Source organism: Amphiprion ocellaris, chromosome 15, assembly GCF_022539595.1.
Source record: "Amphiprion ocellaris isolate individual 3 ecotype Okinawa chromosome 15, ASM2253959v1, whole genome shotgun sequence".
NCBI classification, from domain to species: domain Eukaryota; kingdom Metazoa; phylum Chordata; class Actinopteri; family Pomacentridae; genus Amphiprion; species Amphiprion ocellaris.
In genome coordinates, this window is record NC_072780.1 from 5,550,331 (window position 1) to 5,569,343 (window position 19,013).

Sequence of the window (19,013 nt, forward strand, 5' to 3'; positions counted from 1 at the left end):
TAATATAATACTATTTACATAGCATACGTTCATTTTGTTAAAAGGAGTTTCCATGGATTTTTGTGAGTAAATATTTTTATTGAACTTTTTTTGGCATATCAAAGACAGTCAATAGAAAAGTCAGCACAGAATCATAATTAACACATAAGACCTGGAAAAAAAGAAGTACATTAAATTTTATATATCAAAAAACATATTTTTGTCTTGTGCAATGTCACCATAAAATTTATGTTTTGCTCTATTTAAAGCAAATGTAATGTAGATTTGTTAATTTAACATTTTGAATCTTGTTTTTTGACACCCCTGCTGTCATTTTTTAAAAATGTATTCAGTTTTTTTTGTTTGTTTTTTTATACAGATTTCTTATATTGTACATTTTGGAGCAAAAAAAAGTGTCATAAATATGTGGATAAAAAGGAAAGAGAGTGTTTCATAATTCTGCCTTCCAGTTCATGAAAAGTTGAAAATCAAAACTACATCTTTGGTTTATTTTGATCAAAATTAAGAATGGCTTCATGCTTTATTTTCCTTTTCTTTTTTGATAAAATGTTTCCAAACATACCAATTTCTGTAGATTTTCGGTCCACTTGTAAGTCTTGTATCTATAATTTAAGCGAGGTAATCAATAATACGCATTATGACAGTAAAATCTTGGTCAGTATTCGATTGTTTTTTATAGCAGATCCATTGATTAGAGCATAAATAGGCCACAGAGCAAACAGCATCCACCAGGTGTGATCAATTAACCGGGAGGCTTGAGTACTTGTAGCGGGGCAGGAGGAGGCATTAGGCGGCTATATGAGTGCTTTCTGTCGGATGGCTGGGCTCCGGGTCAAGCTGCTGGTTCTGGTTCTGGTTCTGACTGTCCAGGGATGGGAGGTGATCAACGAAACTGAGCTTGTCCGTTTGTACGAGAGCGGAAGGTGGAGTGAAGCAGTGAGCGTTGCAGAGCCAGGTAAAGTAGCAGCTGCAGTTCAGGTGTGTTCATTCAGAGGAGTCCTCCACATGTCTGCATCCACATGGAGCTGTTGGCCCATATGAACTGAAGGTGGATTTAAAGGCACAATGTAACTTTGGAGATGAAATTACTCAACTTTTTTATACTTTTCTGACTTTAAACTTCCTATTTGTCCTTGTAAACCCTTAAGCCTCACATGTACACAGCAGTTAAAATAAATGCATGCACGTAAACAAACAAAATAAAAACAGAAGACCACACATGTTAAAGGCCCCATCTGGTGGAATTCCATTAATATTTTTTGTCTTATGTGGTTGTTTAGGTGTAAGTAAAAGCTGTTGGGGATATTAGGCTGTTTTTCTTTTTATTTCTTCTGGCATTCCTCAAGTCAGTAAGAGTTTTCCTTGGATGCTATGTTTTCATTGAAGAACCAAACCAAAAAGTTCAGTTCATATGGTCTCCACCAGCTACTTTTCTGAGATAGTATCCCCGTTCCTGAAGCTCCAACTACAACTTTAAAAAAAAAAAAAAAACGCACCTCAAAATGGTCATGTGCGATTTCAATTATACCCACCAAAAAAAAAGAGATTTTCACAGAAGTTTGTAAAATTATCTTTCCTAAAGTAATCTTCAATCTAGTTTAACTTTGCATAATCCTGCTTCCGGGTTAGACATTCAGAAAGATCGGCTACCTCAGTCCACCAGGTTTATTTACTTTATAGGGCTACCACTCTAAAATGTCTCAGCCTTGAGCAAAGCAAATTTAATGTAATGCTATTGGCTGCGAGAGTGAACACAACAGCCTTCATGCACTCACAGTATCAGAGGAACTGAAGATCCAGTGGAATGCTTTTATTGTCGATAGTAATGTCCACACAACAGTAGGCAAGTCATTTGTACTGGCAGATTGTGCAGCTAACATTATCGCTAACTTTGATTGTAGTTATAATGCCGGGGGACTTTCAGAGATGACGGAAGCTTTGAGAGCAGTTTCAAACCAATAGACAAGGACTGGGTGGGTAACTGTATTCATGTCACCCATTGTGCTTCAGAGCAGACTAAACTTGTCCAGTGGTTACATCTGTTTGCTTCCCTCCATCGGTTCTTGGGACATGTGAAACTTGCATTAATTTGCTGAAGCAGGGTACAGCATGGAACATTCTTCAAATGAAAGACTTTTTTTTTTTTTTTTTAGATCCTCACACATGAATGATTTATGACTCAGGTGCGGCTTTCTGTGTATGGCTAGGTTTTTGTTTACAGCCCTCAGTGGCATCACTAAAAACAATCAACCCTCTCCTGTAGATGACAAAGACTATCACAATTATGAAGATGAAGTTCCTGGGAAAACTATCCTGGAATCTGAAGCTGAAGGTGAAGTTGGCAGCTTTGACCCCTTTGCCGAATTTGGATTTGAGGTGGATGGAGTAGATTCTGGTCCAAGAATCTTGGCTAAGGGTAAAGTGTTTAGATCTGTTTGCTTCTCTCTGGCTCTCTGTGCTCACATATAGTACACCGCATTTTACCACAGCAGAATTCAATCTGCATATTGGTGAGTAACCCCCAATGTTTTGTGACAAACTCGCCATACAAACAAGTTTAAAACAACAGTTGTGATGCTTCATGTAAAACGATAGAAGAAATCAAATTTTGGTCTTGTACCGTTTCACATGTATGCTGGCTGCTGTGTAGTTAACAGCTTTGCTCACTGCTGTCAATCACAGACACAGAGGGAGTTTACACTAAGGCTAAAACCACTCATTTTACTGTTATGGTCAAATGAACCATTTTTCCAGCTTATAAACTGAAAGAATTTTTGCATTAATTTGCTGAAACAGGGCATAGCATGGAACGTTCTTCAAATGAAAGACTTTTTTTTTAGATCCTCACGTGTGGATGTTTTGTGTCTCTGAAGCTAGTTTTATTTATTGTTTTCATTTCAACAAAAACGCCATCATCTCTGGTGCGGCTTTCTGTGTATGGTTAGGTTTTTGTCTACAGTTATCAGTGGCATCACTAAAATCAATCAACCCTCTCCTCTAGATGATGATGATGATGATGATGATGATGAAGTTCCTGGGAAAACAATCCTGGAAGCTGAAACTGAAGGTGAAGTTGGCAGCTTTGACCCCTTTGCCGAAAATGGATTTGAGGTGGGCGGAGGAGATTCTGGTCCAAGAATCTGGGCCGACAGTAAAGAAAGTGAATTTGAGGTGCAGTTTGTAGATGGCCCTTTCAGAAGCTGGACTGGCAGCATCAGTCCGATTTCTGCAAACGTACTTCTGGCTTGCAGTGATGCTGGCTTCCACATCACTCTGCTAACGGGCAAGCTAAGTGAAGCTAAAGTTTTGGGTATGTACTTGGACTTTGGACAAAAATGTCTTGCTGTTGCTGAAGGAATCTTGTCGAATTTCCAGGATGTATTTTCTCTCTCCAGGCGCTAAGGACTTTGTGTCTCTCGGGGATGCTGAGGAGTCTTGTGGTTTTGACGTGAACCCCTTGGAGAACACCTTGACTGTACCCTTCAGTGGGTGCAATGTGAAACAACATGTAGGTTACTGAGAAATGGTTTGACTTTCTGTATCCTAAAAGGTAGAGAACACGTAATTGTGCTGATTTTACTTGCCTGGAATCAACTTCATATCCCGTGCAAAAGGTGTTTTTAATCATTTCAGGGTGATGGCTACAGTCTGCAGTTGCTACACGTCGATTCGTTTGATCGGCTGCAAGTTTCTACCATGTCTTGTAAGGAAAATAAAAAGTCGGACTCTGACCTGTACCCTCGTGGTGGCAGACCACACACATGCGTCGTTCCAACTGCTCCACACTCGGAACCATCGCCACCACCAAAGGCACAAAGTGAGTGTAAACCACATACAGCAAATGAGCCAAAGATGTTTGATTTGTATCTCTAATGTGCATCGATATCGGATCATGTCACTCTTGCGAATATTTGGTGGTAGACCGTTTAACATGTTTGTTAAATTTCAGATTGTGCTGTTACCATGGCAGAGCGGTTGACATGTGGGTATTCAGGAATATCTCTCTCAGAGTGTGAGAAGATTGGATGTTGTTTTTGTTCATCTAGATCTTCCTGCTACTACCCGCTTGATGGTAAAGCTTAGGCTGTTGTTTCAGTCATCCATATTTACTTGTTCTCTAATGGAGACCTTCTCCAATAGTGACTTCCCCCCCTCACTTTCAGAGTGCACTGCAGATCAACACTTTGTTTTTGCCATTCGCCGCGACTCTGCATCCATCCCTGTGGATCCCACCAAGCTGGTTATTCCTGGGAATGCTGGCTGTAAACCAGTTATTCTTAATGACAACGTCGCCATCTTTAAGTTCAAAGTTACAGAATGTGGAACTCGTGTTTATGTAAGTGTTTCCCTCTTCTTATAATGCACTTTCCACTGTTTCTAACAAGTTTTGAATTTAGTGTGTTAGGCTAGAGCAGTGCTTGGGTTATTGGGGATGATGCTTCCAACACCTTAGCCATCACCTTGTTTGTGTCCAGAATTTGATTTTAGAATGTCAAGCCATAACTCCTCCATATTTTACATTATTTATCCCTGTACTGCATCTTCAGAAGGCAACTAAAACAAATTTAATGCTACAGCCCTTTTTAAAATTGTGTATTTCCAAATGCATAGCTGGGTCACTCTGGCGTGACATTGCAGCTGGTTTGTCACAAATCAAAGAAGATTTTGCATTTTTTTTAAACCAGATAATGTGTAATGGCTGCATGTTGTTATGGTCCTTTATTGCATGTGTGCAGAGTTGTTGGCACACTCTCATGACTTTTTTTTTGTTTGTTTGCTTTTGGTAGTTCACTAAAATGCAAAACACTGTCATAAATGGAAAGTGATCAGTTGGCCATTTGATCAGATTGAATGAAACACAAGTCCAAATTCACTTTTATTTAAAAGGGCAATGCATTGTTTGCAATCACTGTGTGCTTTTGTTCCTTTTTATACTATTTCAAGTCATCTAACTCAAGCACTGCAGCTGTGACATCAGTTAAGTTTAAAGGGTTTTTGTATTTGGATCTTAAGGTGGAGATAAAATGGAATTTTATTGATCCCAAACAAAATTTTTTGGGTTGCATTGGGCCTGTGGAAAGTTGACTTTTCCCTACAGCATGTTGGTGAGGTGAAGATCTACCTGGCTGAAGTTCAGACTATTGTCCAAGCCCTGAACCTCAAGTTTGGCTTGATTACAAGAACTAATCCACTCAGGTTAGTGACTCATTTATTACATTTAACTATGAGTACAGTTCCACTCAATGCAGTTTACTCTGCAGTGCTTAAATGCATCGTCTTTAATGTGTGTCTCCTGTAGATTCTTGATCGAGTGTCGCTACAGCAGACTGGGAGCTGCTCAGCCATCGCTGGCTACCGTTGGCTACATGGTCAAAACTCCGCCTTCCAGTCTGCCATCAGCAATCGTCTCCAACGGCTTGTATGGTGTCCAGTTGAGAATCGCAACAGGTCAAGTGTTCCTGCCTTATTTTCCAAAAAAAAAAAAAAACTACAGCATGCACAATCTTTCAATCAATTCATTTTCCTGGGGTCACATTAAACACAAGACTTTTCAATATAATTTTGCTTCCTGTCGGTTTTAATCCCAACAGATCAAACGTATAAAAAATTCTACCCCACTTACCACCAGCCCTTGAGACTGCTCCTTGGCAATCCTGTTTATCTTGAGTTGCGGCTGAAGTCGCCCAAACCAGATGCAGTAATTCTTGTCAACTACTGCCTCGCTTACCCTCGATCTGCAAAGAACGCTCTGGTGCTTATTTACGAAGGGTAAGCATGTCGGAATCCACTGCATAGTTACAGGTTCAGCTCCAGCTTCCCCCAACTGTATGTTTGTGTCTGCAGGTGTGCAAACCCTCATGATCCAAACGTGTCCATCCTTCAAATCAGTGGCGTTCCCAAAAATCGTCACAGAAGACGCTTTACTGTGACTGCCTTCCAGTTTATGGAACAGAAGACAAACCAGTACCTTGATGAAGAAGTGAGTAGAAATGGAGATTAGGGCCTGATGTCAAAACTACTTTACAGGTTAAAACAATGTAGTGACATTCAGTTAGCACTGTTTTAATGGTGGATTGCAAATTAATAATTATCAAGACACAAAACAAAGCAATTTATGCTACAGCTCACCTGGATTTCCTGTAAGATATCTGTCTTGGTGAATGTGTCATTCCCCTCTAGATCTATTTCATGTGCTCTGCAGAAGTTTGTAGGCCAACAGAAAAGAAATGTGAAGAGCGGTGCTTTGATGGAAAGGTGAGACTGTAAACCTTGCATATTTCTTGTCACTTCTTTAAATGTCTAATCTGTTGGGGGGCATTGTGTTTTGTTTTTTTTTTATTTTGCTTCTAGACACCGTGAGGATTTGCAACAGACGAGCCATTAAATATGATTTGAACTGGAAATAATAAATGGCAACATTTTTTTTATTATACAAGATGTATGGGTCTTTGTGGTTTATTTTAAATATAACTCAGATTTATTACTGATGTAAATGCAAAGGTTATGTGGTTTGATGCTTAAAATCCATCCATCCATCCATTATCTATACACTGGGGGGGGGTCCATCCCAGCTGACTCGGGCGAAGGCAGGGGACACCCTGGACAGGTCACCAGTCTGTCGCAGGACTACATATACAGACAAACTTGATGCTTAAAATGAATATTTGATATCGAATTCACATTCTGAAATATTGGTACCTGTCACTTTCTGAGCCGTGCTTGAGTTCTACATGTTGAGTTTGTAGTGCAGATGGAAGACTATAGTGTGTGACCCTCAAACTGTTTAATTCATTCTACAATGACCGAATGTATGTATATGTATAAAAAATGTATTTATATTTTGCCTCACAATGATACAGCTATTTAGGGGGGAAAAAGATTTTTCTAGCTTTATTACATGGCTAATGCATCATGTTTAGGCAAGTGCTCATATCTTGTTGGACAAATAAATCTTCATGTCATTATAAATGCCCAACATTATTTTGTAATCCAGACAATAGTGAATATGTTGCTAACAAGCTAAAAGACATAGGGATGAAAAATTGAGAAGTTTGCACTGTAGACGATAAATGTCAAATGTCTTTTTCATTGGTCATAGCAGGAAAGATAGAGGAAGTGGTAGAAAGTAAGTGCATCTGCTCGAGTACTGTAGATGAGATGTTTTATGAGTTTTTCCATTTCATGCTGCTGTTTAACATGTACTTTTTATACAGTGGCTCATAACAAGCTTTTAAAATGCAACACACAATGAATAAACTGGCAATTTCCAATTTTTCTGATCAGTCTCAGCTCCAGCAAATGGTGATTTTTTTTTAATTTCAATAAATGTTCCACTATCTCATCATGTATGAAAGATGAAAGGAAACCCCTTAAATGAAACAGATTTATGGATGAGAACATGTTTTTCTTCAACCACTGCGATTTATCAGGTGTCCATATATATAATACAGTCCTCCCTAAAAGTCCAACTCTTACACATGCATATGCTACAAAACTATTTTTTTCTGTTCAAACTCATGGCAAATTCTCCATATGACTAGTAAGCAGTAAAAAAAAAAAAAAAAAAGTGTGGATCAATATGTAATTGTGGGATTTTTTGTAACATAGTTGACAGGTATCATAGTTGACATTTTTGCTGTTTTCAGGCTTTAAATCAACATGGTTGCCTATAACCAAACACCACATGGACATTTTTATAGAAAGATTCTTCTAAATGTCATATATACAGTTCAGTAAAATTGAAAGTTATTCACAAAGATATTGTAGTAAACCTGCTGACATGTGATAAATCCACACTTGACTCGCACACTACTTTATATTAAATAACTCAGAAAGCCTTGGAATCTGGCCAGTCTTTTCTTCAGGAGGAAATGACATCATGTGGAGCAAGTCATGTGATCTGGAATTAACACTTCCTTGAGGTGTTTTTGTAATGAGTAACTTAGTTCAAAGTGATTTCTTGGACACAGACACAAATTGTTATTTTCCATATAAAATTTGATATATTGCCAAAAAAGAAATATCTGTCATGATTATCTCAACTTAATAAAAAAGAACACAATCAAAATAATGTTTGAATAAGCTCATTTTATCATTGTTCAGCTAATTAGAATGTGGTTGTTATTATGATGGTTAATTAATTGACATTTTAATGATATCCAGTCATTTTTTATTAATAAGTGATTGTTTCCATAATAAATAATTATGGAATTTGTAAGGGCATGATCATAATGAACATAAAAAACTGTTTTTTATGTATGCAAGATGTATCCCATGGACTTCAAAAGTGCCTTAGTTACATATTGATCCGTATGTTCTAATAAAGTTATCCATTTGTACAGTGAAATTATTACACCAGCATACTACAAAACCTCTTCTTTTGATGTCCACCCGTCAGTAAAATGATTTCTATGCTATTTAAGGGTTAGAAAGGGCCACCCGTGTCTTGGTTTACCAACGTAGATTTACTAAATAGATCTAATCTCCTCTGTAAAATGTCTCTGTGCGTACAAACTGATGACCCACAATCCTTTGCGCCATGAACACAAACAGCCGCTGGTGTTCATCTGAAGCTAACTCACTGGAAGAGTAGTCTGATCTTCTTCACAAAACCCTTAATTCAGGATATAAAATAAACAGCTGGTACTTGTCTGTAGAGGGTAGCATTGCGTTAAACAATAAAGAGCCTGACGGAATTTTATTAAAAGAAGAAGAAGAAGCAGAGGTGTGCTGAGTTGTTACTAAACGGTTTTCGACTTTAGCCGACATTTTTTTTTTGCGAACGCAGGAAGTGTCTGTCAGGTGAGAAGAGTCACATGTGGACATCAGCAGGACGGAAATAGAAACAAGTAAGTATGTACAACCGAACGGGTAATTTAATTGTTCTTTTCGTGGTTTGAGAAACTAGCAAACTATGGCCGTTTCTCAATTCTAATTACGCAAGTCCGTACTCGCGTACTTGGCGAGAATGGACTTACGAGAACACGAGAACGCATCGAGGCTGAAGTGCAATCGGAACCGGCGTACTTAATGACGTCACCGCCTCGGTTCATCTGCTCCGGTTATTTTCACCGTGAAAAACAACGGAATGGAACAGAAAAAAATAACACAGCCCTGCGTGTTCACGTTTTAATATTAAAATAGTTACTGTGTATATATATTCAGCTTTGGGAGATTGTTATACATCTTTTTTTTTTTTTTTTTTAGTGTTTTAGAGCCGCTGATTTATTGACAGCTGTAGTTTGTGATGAACTGACCCGTCTCATTCTCAGTTCTATCTGTGGATCCACAATAACTTTTCAGAAACTGATTGCTGGAAAAATATTAAACCTTCACAAGGACACCTAATAAACAGGATGTATGGTTTACAGTTTTATTATTAACATCACTAAAATACACGAGTCTACATTCTACATACATACCTGATGTTTGTCCTCCAACATACAGAGGCTTATAGTCTGACAGATACACAAACATCTCTACACTTTAATGTGATCACCAGGACTTCTGTATGCTGAACATCATCACTCGTTAATGAGAATATTTCATGTCAACTATTGTACTCAGAACCTAATTACAGGTGAGCTCCTACAGGTGAACTCTTCTTCTGCCTGTCAGGTAATAAACCAGAAACCTTTTCAAACATCAGCAGCATCTGATCAAACAGGTCTGATGTTAGAGGAACATTTACTTCTGGCTTCAACAATTCAATTCATTTTTTGAACACAATTAAAAAATATTTAATGGAAAATGCTTAAATACAATTCAGCATTTTCTATCCTTCAGTTTCCATGAACAGCATCCTGCTGGTCCAGATGCTGAAGATGGAGCTGCTGATGTTCTGTCTGTGGAGTCTCCCAGCAGTCAGTGAGGATCTGGGTTTCCTCAGATGTCCCTGGAATAAAATATTGCTTAAATGTTATTTTTACTGCACAGTAACAGTCAGAAGAATAGAACAAAGTTGTACTACAGGTAATGAAGGCAACAATAATTCAGATGCACACAGTCAGCGATCGAGTAAAACATTAACAATATTATGTTATGAATATTAACTTCTTTCAAGCCCATTTTTCTCTGAACAATAAAAAATACACCATGAGGCCAAAATGTGACCGTTATTTAAACATAAAACTACTTATATCCCCGTTTAACCGCTCTGGAACCGTCAGAATCAGCGGCAGATTTCTAAAAGTCTTGCCGACATCAGGCTGCTCTCAGCGGCTACAGTGAGGCTGACCGTCTGCTCATAGCCGTTTAACCTGGACGCTCACATCTCCGAAACCGCTGGAGTAAATTTTTAATCAGGCTTTTGGTATGAACATTTCCGGAGCTTATATAGCTTATTTTTAGAGCTTATTTTTCCCCATGTGGGATCTGCATTTTAAGTTGTGCTCATGCCTGAAATCACAGTGAAATATTTTAATGAAACTGAACCACCTTAGTGATTTTCTGTGTGCACATGTGGCTTTTTCAATGATTTGATAAATGTTATGTTCTCCACATGGACCTGAAGTGGATGGAAGAGAATCTTCTTCTATATATGTGATGTTTATGATATAACTTCCTAATATGAGAGCTTTTTGTCTAGACATTTACTCTCCGTGTTATTCCGAACACCCACGGGAAAAGGGGCAGTCAGCTGTAAGTGTAGTTCTGCAAAACTCAACTTCTTGATGTGAAACATGCTTGCCTGTCACTCGCACCACTTGTGTGCATGACAGAGGAGCTACAAATACAGCAGCAGTCAGCAGGTTTGCAGGAGGGTGTGGTCTTTGTCGTCCTATAAGATAACACACACAGTTCGAGGTTGATTAACACCGTTCTGCTTGTTAAACCCTCAGCTCCTGTCACTGGCAAAAATGGCTCATCTCCCGGCGCTTTTCAAGTATGTGGACGACAACCAGGATCTGTATGTGAAGGTAAGCTCATTCTGATGGAAGATTTGTAATTTAGTGTACGTTTAGTCCTTGTAAGGATCATTTGTGGTGATTAGATTGTACCCAAATGTGTTGTATTAGTCTTGAATACTGAGCAGGAGTGTAACTCATTCACTGGCCTCATGAAATCAGTCACATGTTAACTGTAGTTGCAGATTTTGTGGAAGCCCCGATATGCTGAGACATTCTTCCTCTGGCTCCAGTTTTTACAGTTAAATGAGATGCAGAAAATACATGTTGTGTTTTGTGAGAACGCATGACAAGTTTTCTGTAATGTTCTTGTTTTGCAGCGCCTTGCAGAATGGGTGGGCGTCCAGAGTGTGTCTGCTTGGCCCGAGAAGCGCGGGGAGATCAAGAAGATGATGGAGATGGCAGCCAAGGACATTGAGAAGCTGGGGGGGACGGTGGAACTGGTGGACATCGGCACACAGAAGGTGAGCATGATTGTGTCGCTTTGTTCATATCTACATTAGTTTGTTGAAAAGATGAAAGGTTAGTGTTTGTGTTTTAGGCCCTCATTGTAAAACTTACCCTCCACTCATACTAAGTTTTATTCATGCAGCTTCCCTCTGGAGAGGAGATCCCCCTGCCTCCGATCATTCTGGGGCATTTGGGGTCAGACCCGGGCAAGAAGACGGTGTGTATTTACGGCCATCTTGATGTCCAGCCAGCCAGCATCGACGATGGCTGGGATACAGAGCCTTTCACTCTGGTGGAAAAAGATGGTAAGTGCCGAACATGTTTTTTTCTGCTTTTTGTTTTGGTAATGTTCCCTGCAAAGTAACCTTGAAGCAGTTTGGCAGCTCAAAACGAAACCACTTCACTGGGAGTTATTGAAGTAGATCGGAATGTGTTTGGGTTTGTAAGACAAGATGTAATGCGATTAAATTCAAGGCTTCTCTTTCCAGCCTTAGTTGTAACAGATATACCACTTTTTTCTTGTCTTAGCAAACTTATAGTATCAAATCTCACTGAAATAAAACCCCACATGTCCTACAGACAAGATCTGACAGCAGTCTTGCCAAAAAAAAAACAAACGGAAAAGTTAGAAGAATTAGTCTAACTGAGCCGTAAGGAGGCTACAGAATAGTATAAACCCAGCAAGCTAGAGTCATTTACATCTAACTGTAACACTAACACCTAGTCAAGCTGCTTCTCTGGTGATCAGACAAGTTGTTTTCGATATAATTGCTGAAATGAAGCTTTGTATTTAGATGCTGTCTCAGATTTTTCAGCTTTTACTTGCCATGATGTCACAGTTAGCTACAGATTTCCAAAGTCCAGCCTCTTATACAATTCAAAGTGCTTTACAGTGACAAAAAAATAATTACAAAGAAGCAGAACGGCTCAAGTGGAGTATTTTATTATATGTTATTTCAGCATCTTCTGCTTTAGTTGGCGTGATCATTTTGCATAACTAAGCCGTCACATAATTTTTGAATTGGTGTTAGTGCATTGTTAGACTCCACATAATAATGCAAGTACAGCACTGGAATCATTTTAATGGTATTTGTCAAATGCTAAACAGCCCAGGATAACTCTGTGCAGGAACTTTTATAAACCCTGTAGTCATGTGTGATACATTAACACAAGTTAGCCTCATTTACACTGTTGTACATAGCAGATAAAGCAGATTAGGTTGGGAATATTTTTAGTTTTTCACATTATTAAGCCACATATTCACTGTGTTCTATGACATCAGCATTTATAGATTGTAAAAAAAACAGTCAGCGGTTCCTTTATTCCTTCTGTATTTGGTTTGTTGGATTTTTTGAGCTACTAATGCCAACACTGAAATCGTCTGTCTGGTGAGAGTCAGCAGACTGAAAGTACTACATTTACTTCCTCCTCCCTCGTTTCTGCTCATTCAGCTTTGTTTATGACACACACGGATCTGCCTCTGACTTTTTATCATGTACAAGGGTTTATTATCTTTACACAGAATATTAGTAATTCCCAATGGAAAATGTGCTAATGTTGTAGCAATTCTGGTGACACCATGCTGTTTTAATGAACTAAACCACATTTACTGGAGTTGGCTTCTTTATCAATAAACAGAAACTTGTGTCATCAAATTAACTAGAGATAAATTACTATTTAAATTGAAATGTTGCTTTCTCTTTGTAGGTAAGCTCTATGGGAGAGGATCCACTGATGACAAAGGACCAGTGTTGGCCTGGTTTAACTGCATTGAGGCCTATCAGAAGATCCAGCAGGTACAGTTATTCCCAGAATGTCGCCATGACGTTAATGAAAAATGAGAATTCAGAAAGAGAAATATTAAGTTTGGTTATTTTTACCCGGTTTGCCTCCTTTGTCCACAAGCCTGCTATTAATTTTTTTGGAAAAGCAACAAGTATTTGTGCTGTTGCTGTAACTCTCTGCAAGTCAGATAAGATATTTACTCTTCAACATTTAACTGCCAAACAAGTGAAATTAGTTTTTTAGTATTAAATATCCAGCTATCCTTAGTCTGGACTTGATGTTATTTAAAATGTCATTGTGAGAAACATTAAATATAAATGATGTTATCAAAGATTTTATTTCAATTTAAACACACAATTAAGGATAAACTGATACTGAACAAGTACTGATAATGTGGTATATTTATATATAGAACTGCTAATTTCAGAAGCTTATTTTCCAATATGATTAAGTATCATTTTGAGAAAGAGGTCATCTCTGTGTTAAAGTACACCACTGATTTGATGGTTGCTTGCTGATCGCTTTAGAGCTGCCAGCAGCACTTATCCTGGTCAAAGGTCTTGGGATGGAATTGGGAGTCGTGTTGCACGTCTTATCCAGTCATCATGTAATGATTAAACTGAAGCATGCTGCCTGCATGTTGCTTTAAATCACCTTTGCTTTTCCATGAAACAGAATAATCTTATCACAGTGTCATAGATATTAAAGAAGAAGCTACAGCCAACATATACAAGAAGTGATTTGCCAAATGTTCGAAATGATATGAGCAAAGATTTTACGTATTTCTAGCTTAAAAATTGCCCTAATTTTCATGTTAAATCAGTGACCATCGTCCATCCTTTGGAGGCCTGATGAAGATTCATGTGACCATTTTGACAGAGTCTCTCTTCATGTTTCAGGAGCTTCCCATCAACATCAAATTCTGCTTCGAGGGGATGGAGGAATCTGGATCCGAGGGCCTGGATGAGCTTGTGTTTGCCCGAAAAGACACCTTTTTGAAAGACGTCGACTATGTCTGCATCTCTGACAACTACTGGCTGGGCAAGACCAAACCCTGCATCACCTACGGCCTGAGAGGAATCTGCTATTTCTTCGTTGAGGTAGAGACTTGAATAATGAGTTCAATTGAGGCAAAAACAAACCTTACTATGAAGCATTGTTTCACAAATGTAGTTTTAACGTGCGTTTTGATGCAGCATGTTTTAATGATGTTTTCCTTTCCAACTTAAAGGTGGATGGCTGTGAGAAGGACCTGCACTCAGGGGTGTTTGGTGGCTCTGTTCACGAGGCCATGACTGACCTTATTGCACTTATGGGTAGGTGAAGCTGAGGACTGAGCTGAGTGCCGGCTCAGAAGCAGACTATTGTCTTTGAAATGTTTGGAGTTTCACTCTCATGTTTCCTCCGCAGGCTCCCTGGTTGACAGAAGGGGGAAGATTCTGGTTCCTGGGATGTACGACAGTGTGGCCCCTCTGACAGACGAGGAGACGAAGCTGTATGAGAAGATCGATTTTGACTTGGAGGAGTACTGCAAAGACGTGGGAGTTGGGCAGCTGCTGCACGACACCAAGGTAGGGAAATGATTCATCTTGCTTCTGCGGCCGGTCTGGCCTAACTCTGTCCCTCTTTGTGTTTTCCGTGGGGGGGAATGATAACAGCAGACCACCTTGTTGCATGCCAGCCGATTTATTTTCTGATATAAATAAAATACAGCAACCATGCGGTGTCACATTAGAAAGAAAAGTACAACATAAGATTGCAAACATCCCACTTGTGGATCTATAACTGCACAAGCCATCAAATCCAAAACAGAGCCAATAATAGAGGTGCTCAAAAGAAATGTTAAAATCATAAACTTATAGAGGAAAAATATATGTAACTGTTCAGATACATATTCTTACTTTCAACTCAAATAGAACCACTTTAACAGATCAAAAATATTACAAAACTAATAAAAAAAATATCACACAGGACCGAGCTGGTTAATAGACCCAAAAATGTTAGGACCAACATAACTAGCAATTAATACAACAAAGCAGGGCTAGTTAAAAGAATATGCTTGAGGAAATACTGCTAGTAATTAAAAATATATATCAAATAAAAAAACAAACACAAAAATGTACTAAAACCTTCATTTGGCCTTCCATAGGTTTTCAATCGAGTTAAATCCACCAGGTTTATGCTGTAAATGCTGACTGTCATTGACGGAATGTCTAAAAGTAAAATGCCTACAATTTCACACAAGAGATGACGTATTTTGGGACATGGCTGTAAAGCCAAATAATCTGCTGTTAGAATATTAGAAGACTCTTCATTTTGTCTTATTGGCATCAGGACCACGGACCGTCTCAATAAGTATAACAAATGAAACAAACAGAGAATGCAACACTAACACTGAGACAGAACTATGAAAACGATTAAACAATACACAAAATGCAATAAAAAGAGAGGGAGCTCACATACCTGGAAAAAATAAAATACATCAGGTATAGCAACCATGTGATGTCACATTAGCCGCTCTGAGAAGGAGAAAAGAGAGCGAACTGCGTGTGAAACAACATGTGGTTCGCCAGCTAGCCAGAGTCCTCACTAAACTGCTGTACTTTACTAAAGATAACAACATAAAACTCAGACAGTGAACAAAATGAGTCAAAATAATACAACAGATTTTAAACCACATTCTAGGGGTATGTGCTCTCTGTTTGCTCCCCTATTCCCACTGGGACCACGGACCGTCTGAGGAAAGGAGCGCGAACAGACAGGAAGTGACATCACAAAGGGTAAAGGTTGTTGTGAGAGTAACCATCACACAAAACAAAATAAAGCTCCCAAAAATGAATAAACGCACAATAATAATGATATCATATGCGAAAGAAAGTAAATAGCAATGTAAACAAAAACGAGGGTGGATTTTGGGTGAAATTAATTGTTTGTTTACAGACCTGTTACGCTTCCATCACCCATTGGTTAAAATGCGTTCTGTTGTTCTACAGCATGTTGCTTTTTCCCCACTGTAGGAGCAAATCCTAATGCACCGCTGGAGGTACCCATCTCTCTCTCTCCATGGTATTGAGGGGGCTTTCGCTGAAACAGGAGCCAAAACTGTCATCCCCCGCAAGGTCATCGGCAAGTTCTCCATCCGCCTCGTCCCTGACATGGACCCCAAAATTGTGGAAAAGCAGGTAGATGTGGAAACGCTTAAACTTGACAGTATTTAACGCCGTCTCTGATGGTGTCGTCATGTTGTATTCATGTTCACACAGCGTTGTAGAAGTTGTGGAAAGTAAAACTTGATGACTTTGCTGACCACCTTCTTTCTCTCGTGGCAGTGTGTCACACAGATGACTCCCTCAGTCACGTTTCTTTTCTGCTTTTTTATTTAAGAACATTGCTAGTAAGGCAGATTTGTAATGAAGCTTACATTTGTGCTGTGTTTATGGTCACAAAGCTTCCAAAGTTAATCTACTTCATCTGTTTCTGACAGTAACTCAGTGAATGGTGAGGGTCCATCACTGTAAACCAGCCACTCCTACCAGAGCTAATAATAATTACAGCGATGCTTAAAACAGAATTGATGTTTATGTTACTTTATAAAATGTGAGTTATGCTTACCATGGTAGGAAACAAGAAATTGTAACTGTAAAAAAATTAGAAAGCACATTATCATGTGAAAAATTGTAGGAATGCAGACAGTTTTAATGTTGAAATACAAAACCAAAATCAGTTATTACAGTTACATAAAAAATATAAAGTTAAACAAACCAGTCATACAAACAGACCCTGATGCAGAGAAATAAGCAATATTATTTTATTCTGTTCTCTCTCAATAATCATAATTTATTCCTCTACATACATTATTTTTGTGTATATAGAGGAATGTTTTAGAGAGGTTCTGTTTTGAAAGACAAAAATCTCCTGATTTTGGTTTGGATTACTTCCCCTTTGAGAAGTAAGAAAGACCAGCGTCAGTCGGTTTCCTCCAAGTTTTTAACCTCCAAAGCTGCCAGAATTCTCACTGCTCACTGATATGTTAAACATCTTCTTGCTGGTTTGATTTAACTAATAATTGCCTTTTTTTTTTCAAGGTCCTCGACCATCTGCAGAAGAAGTTTGCAGAACTGGGAAGCCCCAACAAACTGAAAGTGGACATGGGCCACGGAGCCAAAGCCTGGGTCTCTGACTTCAACCACCCACACTACATGGCTGGACGAAAGGCCATGAAGACAGGTACACAGGCTGAATGATAAAACTCTAACCTCTGATGATTTAAATGGTCAATTTTCTCAACAACATGTATCCCCACTTGTCCCTACTTGTAAACATAATATTATTAATAATAATAATAATAATAATAATAATAATAATAATAATAATAATAATAATAATAATAATAATAATAATAATAACAATAATAATAATAACAATAATAATAACAATAATAATAATAATAATACATTTTATTTGTAATGCACTTTACATTTAGGCAAAATCACAAAGTACTACATGAAAGATATAAAAAGGATAAAAACAAAACAAGCTGCTCCTTTGTAACAAGCTCCCAAAGCTTTGTTACAAAGAAAGGCCTTTAGGTCTTTTTTACAAACATACGCTGTGGAGCTCTCAGGTGGTCAGGGAGGGAGTTCCAGATGTGAGGGGCGTGAGTTGAAGGCTCTGCACTCTCATCAGGATCCTAGCAGCGCTGTTTTGATTATATTGGAGCTTTTGCAAGCTCTTGCTAGGGATCCCGATGAGAAGTGCATTGCATTGTGTATGTAGCCATGCATTCATTTTGGTTTAAGCATCGACGGTTTGAGGCTTTTAAAACTTTTTCAGCCACCCTGATGCAGTGGAGGTGAATAGAATTTCAACTGTTGCGCTCAAACTATCAAAAAAATAAATAACAGTCAGGAATTCAAGATGATAGAAAATATGGGGCAGAAAGTACTTAAACAATGCATTTATTACTACTGAAGCTACAAAACAGTTAAAACTGTCAATTGTTTGGCAATTTGATTAAAATTGCAAATACATATTTCAGTTTAAAAAGCCAAAAATGTGGATCTTCTTGATTAATGTGTTGATTTATTCTGGATGCAAAAAGATGCAAAAAGAATATTTTGATCTTGACTCTTATTGACTGTCCCCGTCTCCTCACCCTGCTGTGCTGTAGTCTTTGGTGTCGAGCCTGACCTGACTCGTGAAGGTGGAAGCATCCCCGTCACTCTGACCTTCCAGGAGGCTACAGGACGTAACGTCATGCTGCTTCCTGTCGGATCCTCTGATGATGGAGCTCACTCGCAGAACGAAAAGATCAACAGGTCAGTCACAGCACAGAGTTTCAATAATCACATTTGACTTAATATACTTAATATTAAGATACAGTTTTGTATGATTATTAACTTGTTTATTTATTTTCATGTTAAAGTTAATTTCTTGAATTTGATAATTGTTTTTTTTTCCCCCTCCATTTTCAGAACCAACTACATTCAAGGAATCAAGATGCTGGGAGCGTACTTCCACGAGGTTTCCCAGCTGGAGTGAACTGATGATGTCTGATCATGTAAACTGTAAAATATGTCCATTCTCACCCTCAGAGCCATAATCATTGTACTACCATTTACCTCCCACAGTTATCAATTTTATACACACTTCTAATATTAAAATGTTTTCCTTTGCTACCCTGTGTTGTCTGTCTTAGTGAATGTCTTGATAGGATTTACTGTTGATGCAATGCACCAGCTGCTGCCTCATAGTCTCTCATTTATTCCTGAAAAAACATGACAGAAAGCTTGATTAAGCTGGCGTTAAATGTGATGCAGAACCACACTTATGTACACACTCAGCAATGCAGATCCCAGGTAGCCCAGTTTT

The 19,013-nt window shown here is 38.5% G+C and overlaps 2 protein-coding genes across 2 annotated transcripts; both read left to right on the forward strand.

The window, feature by feature from the left end:
- Window positions 1-736: 736 nt before the first annotated feature.
- LOC111585222 (zona pellucida sperm-binding protein 4-like) lies at window positions 737-6,438 on the forward strand. Its single transcript, XM_055018071.1, has 13 exons — window positions 737-955; window positions 2,264-2,415; window positions 3,004-3,310; window positions 3,396-3,508; window positions 3,634-3,817; window positions 3,950-4,072; window positions 4,164-4,336; window positions 5,099-5,196; window positions 5,300-5,448; window positions 5,592-5,769; window positions 5,845-5,980; window positions 6,181-6,255; window positions 6,352-6,438. The coding sequence occupies exons 1-13, from the start codon at window positions 799-801 to the stop codon at window positions 6,358-6,360; spliced, it is 1,854 nt and encodes a 617-aa protein (XP_054874046.1). The 5' UTR covers window positions 737-798; the 3' UTR covers window positions 6,361-6,438.
- Window positions 6,439-8,544: 2,106 nt separating this feature from the next.
- cndp2 (carnosine dipeptidase 2) lies at window positions 8,545-18,820 on the forward strand. Its single transcript, XM_023294616.3, has 12 exons — window positions 8,545-8,849; window positions 10,842-10,919; window positions 11,228-11,371; window positions 11,500-11,662; window positions 13,065-13,153; window positions 14,042-14,242; window positions 14,374-14,458; window positions 14,553-14,713; window positions 16,160-16,324; window positions 17,228-17,369; window positions 18,313-18,460; window positions 18,617-18,820. The coding sequence occupies exons 2-12, from the start codon at window positions 10,860-10,862 to the stop codon at window positions 18,681-18,683; spliced, it is 1,425 nt and encodes a 474-aa protein (XP_023150384.1). The 5' UTR covers window positions 8,545-8,849; window positions 10,842-10,859; the 3' UTR covers window positions 18,684-18,820.
- Window positions 18,821-19,013: the final 193 nt, after the last annotated feature.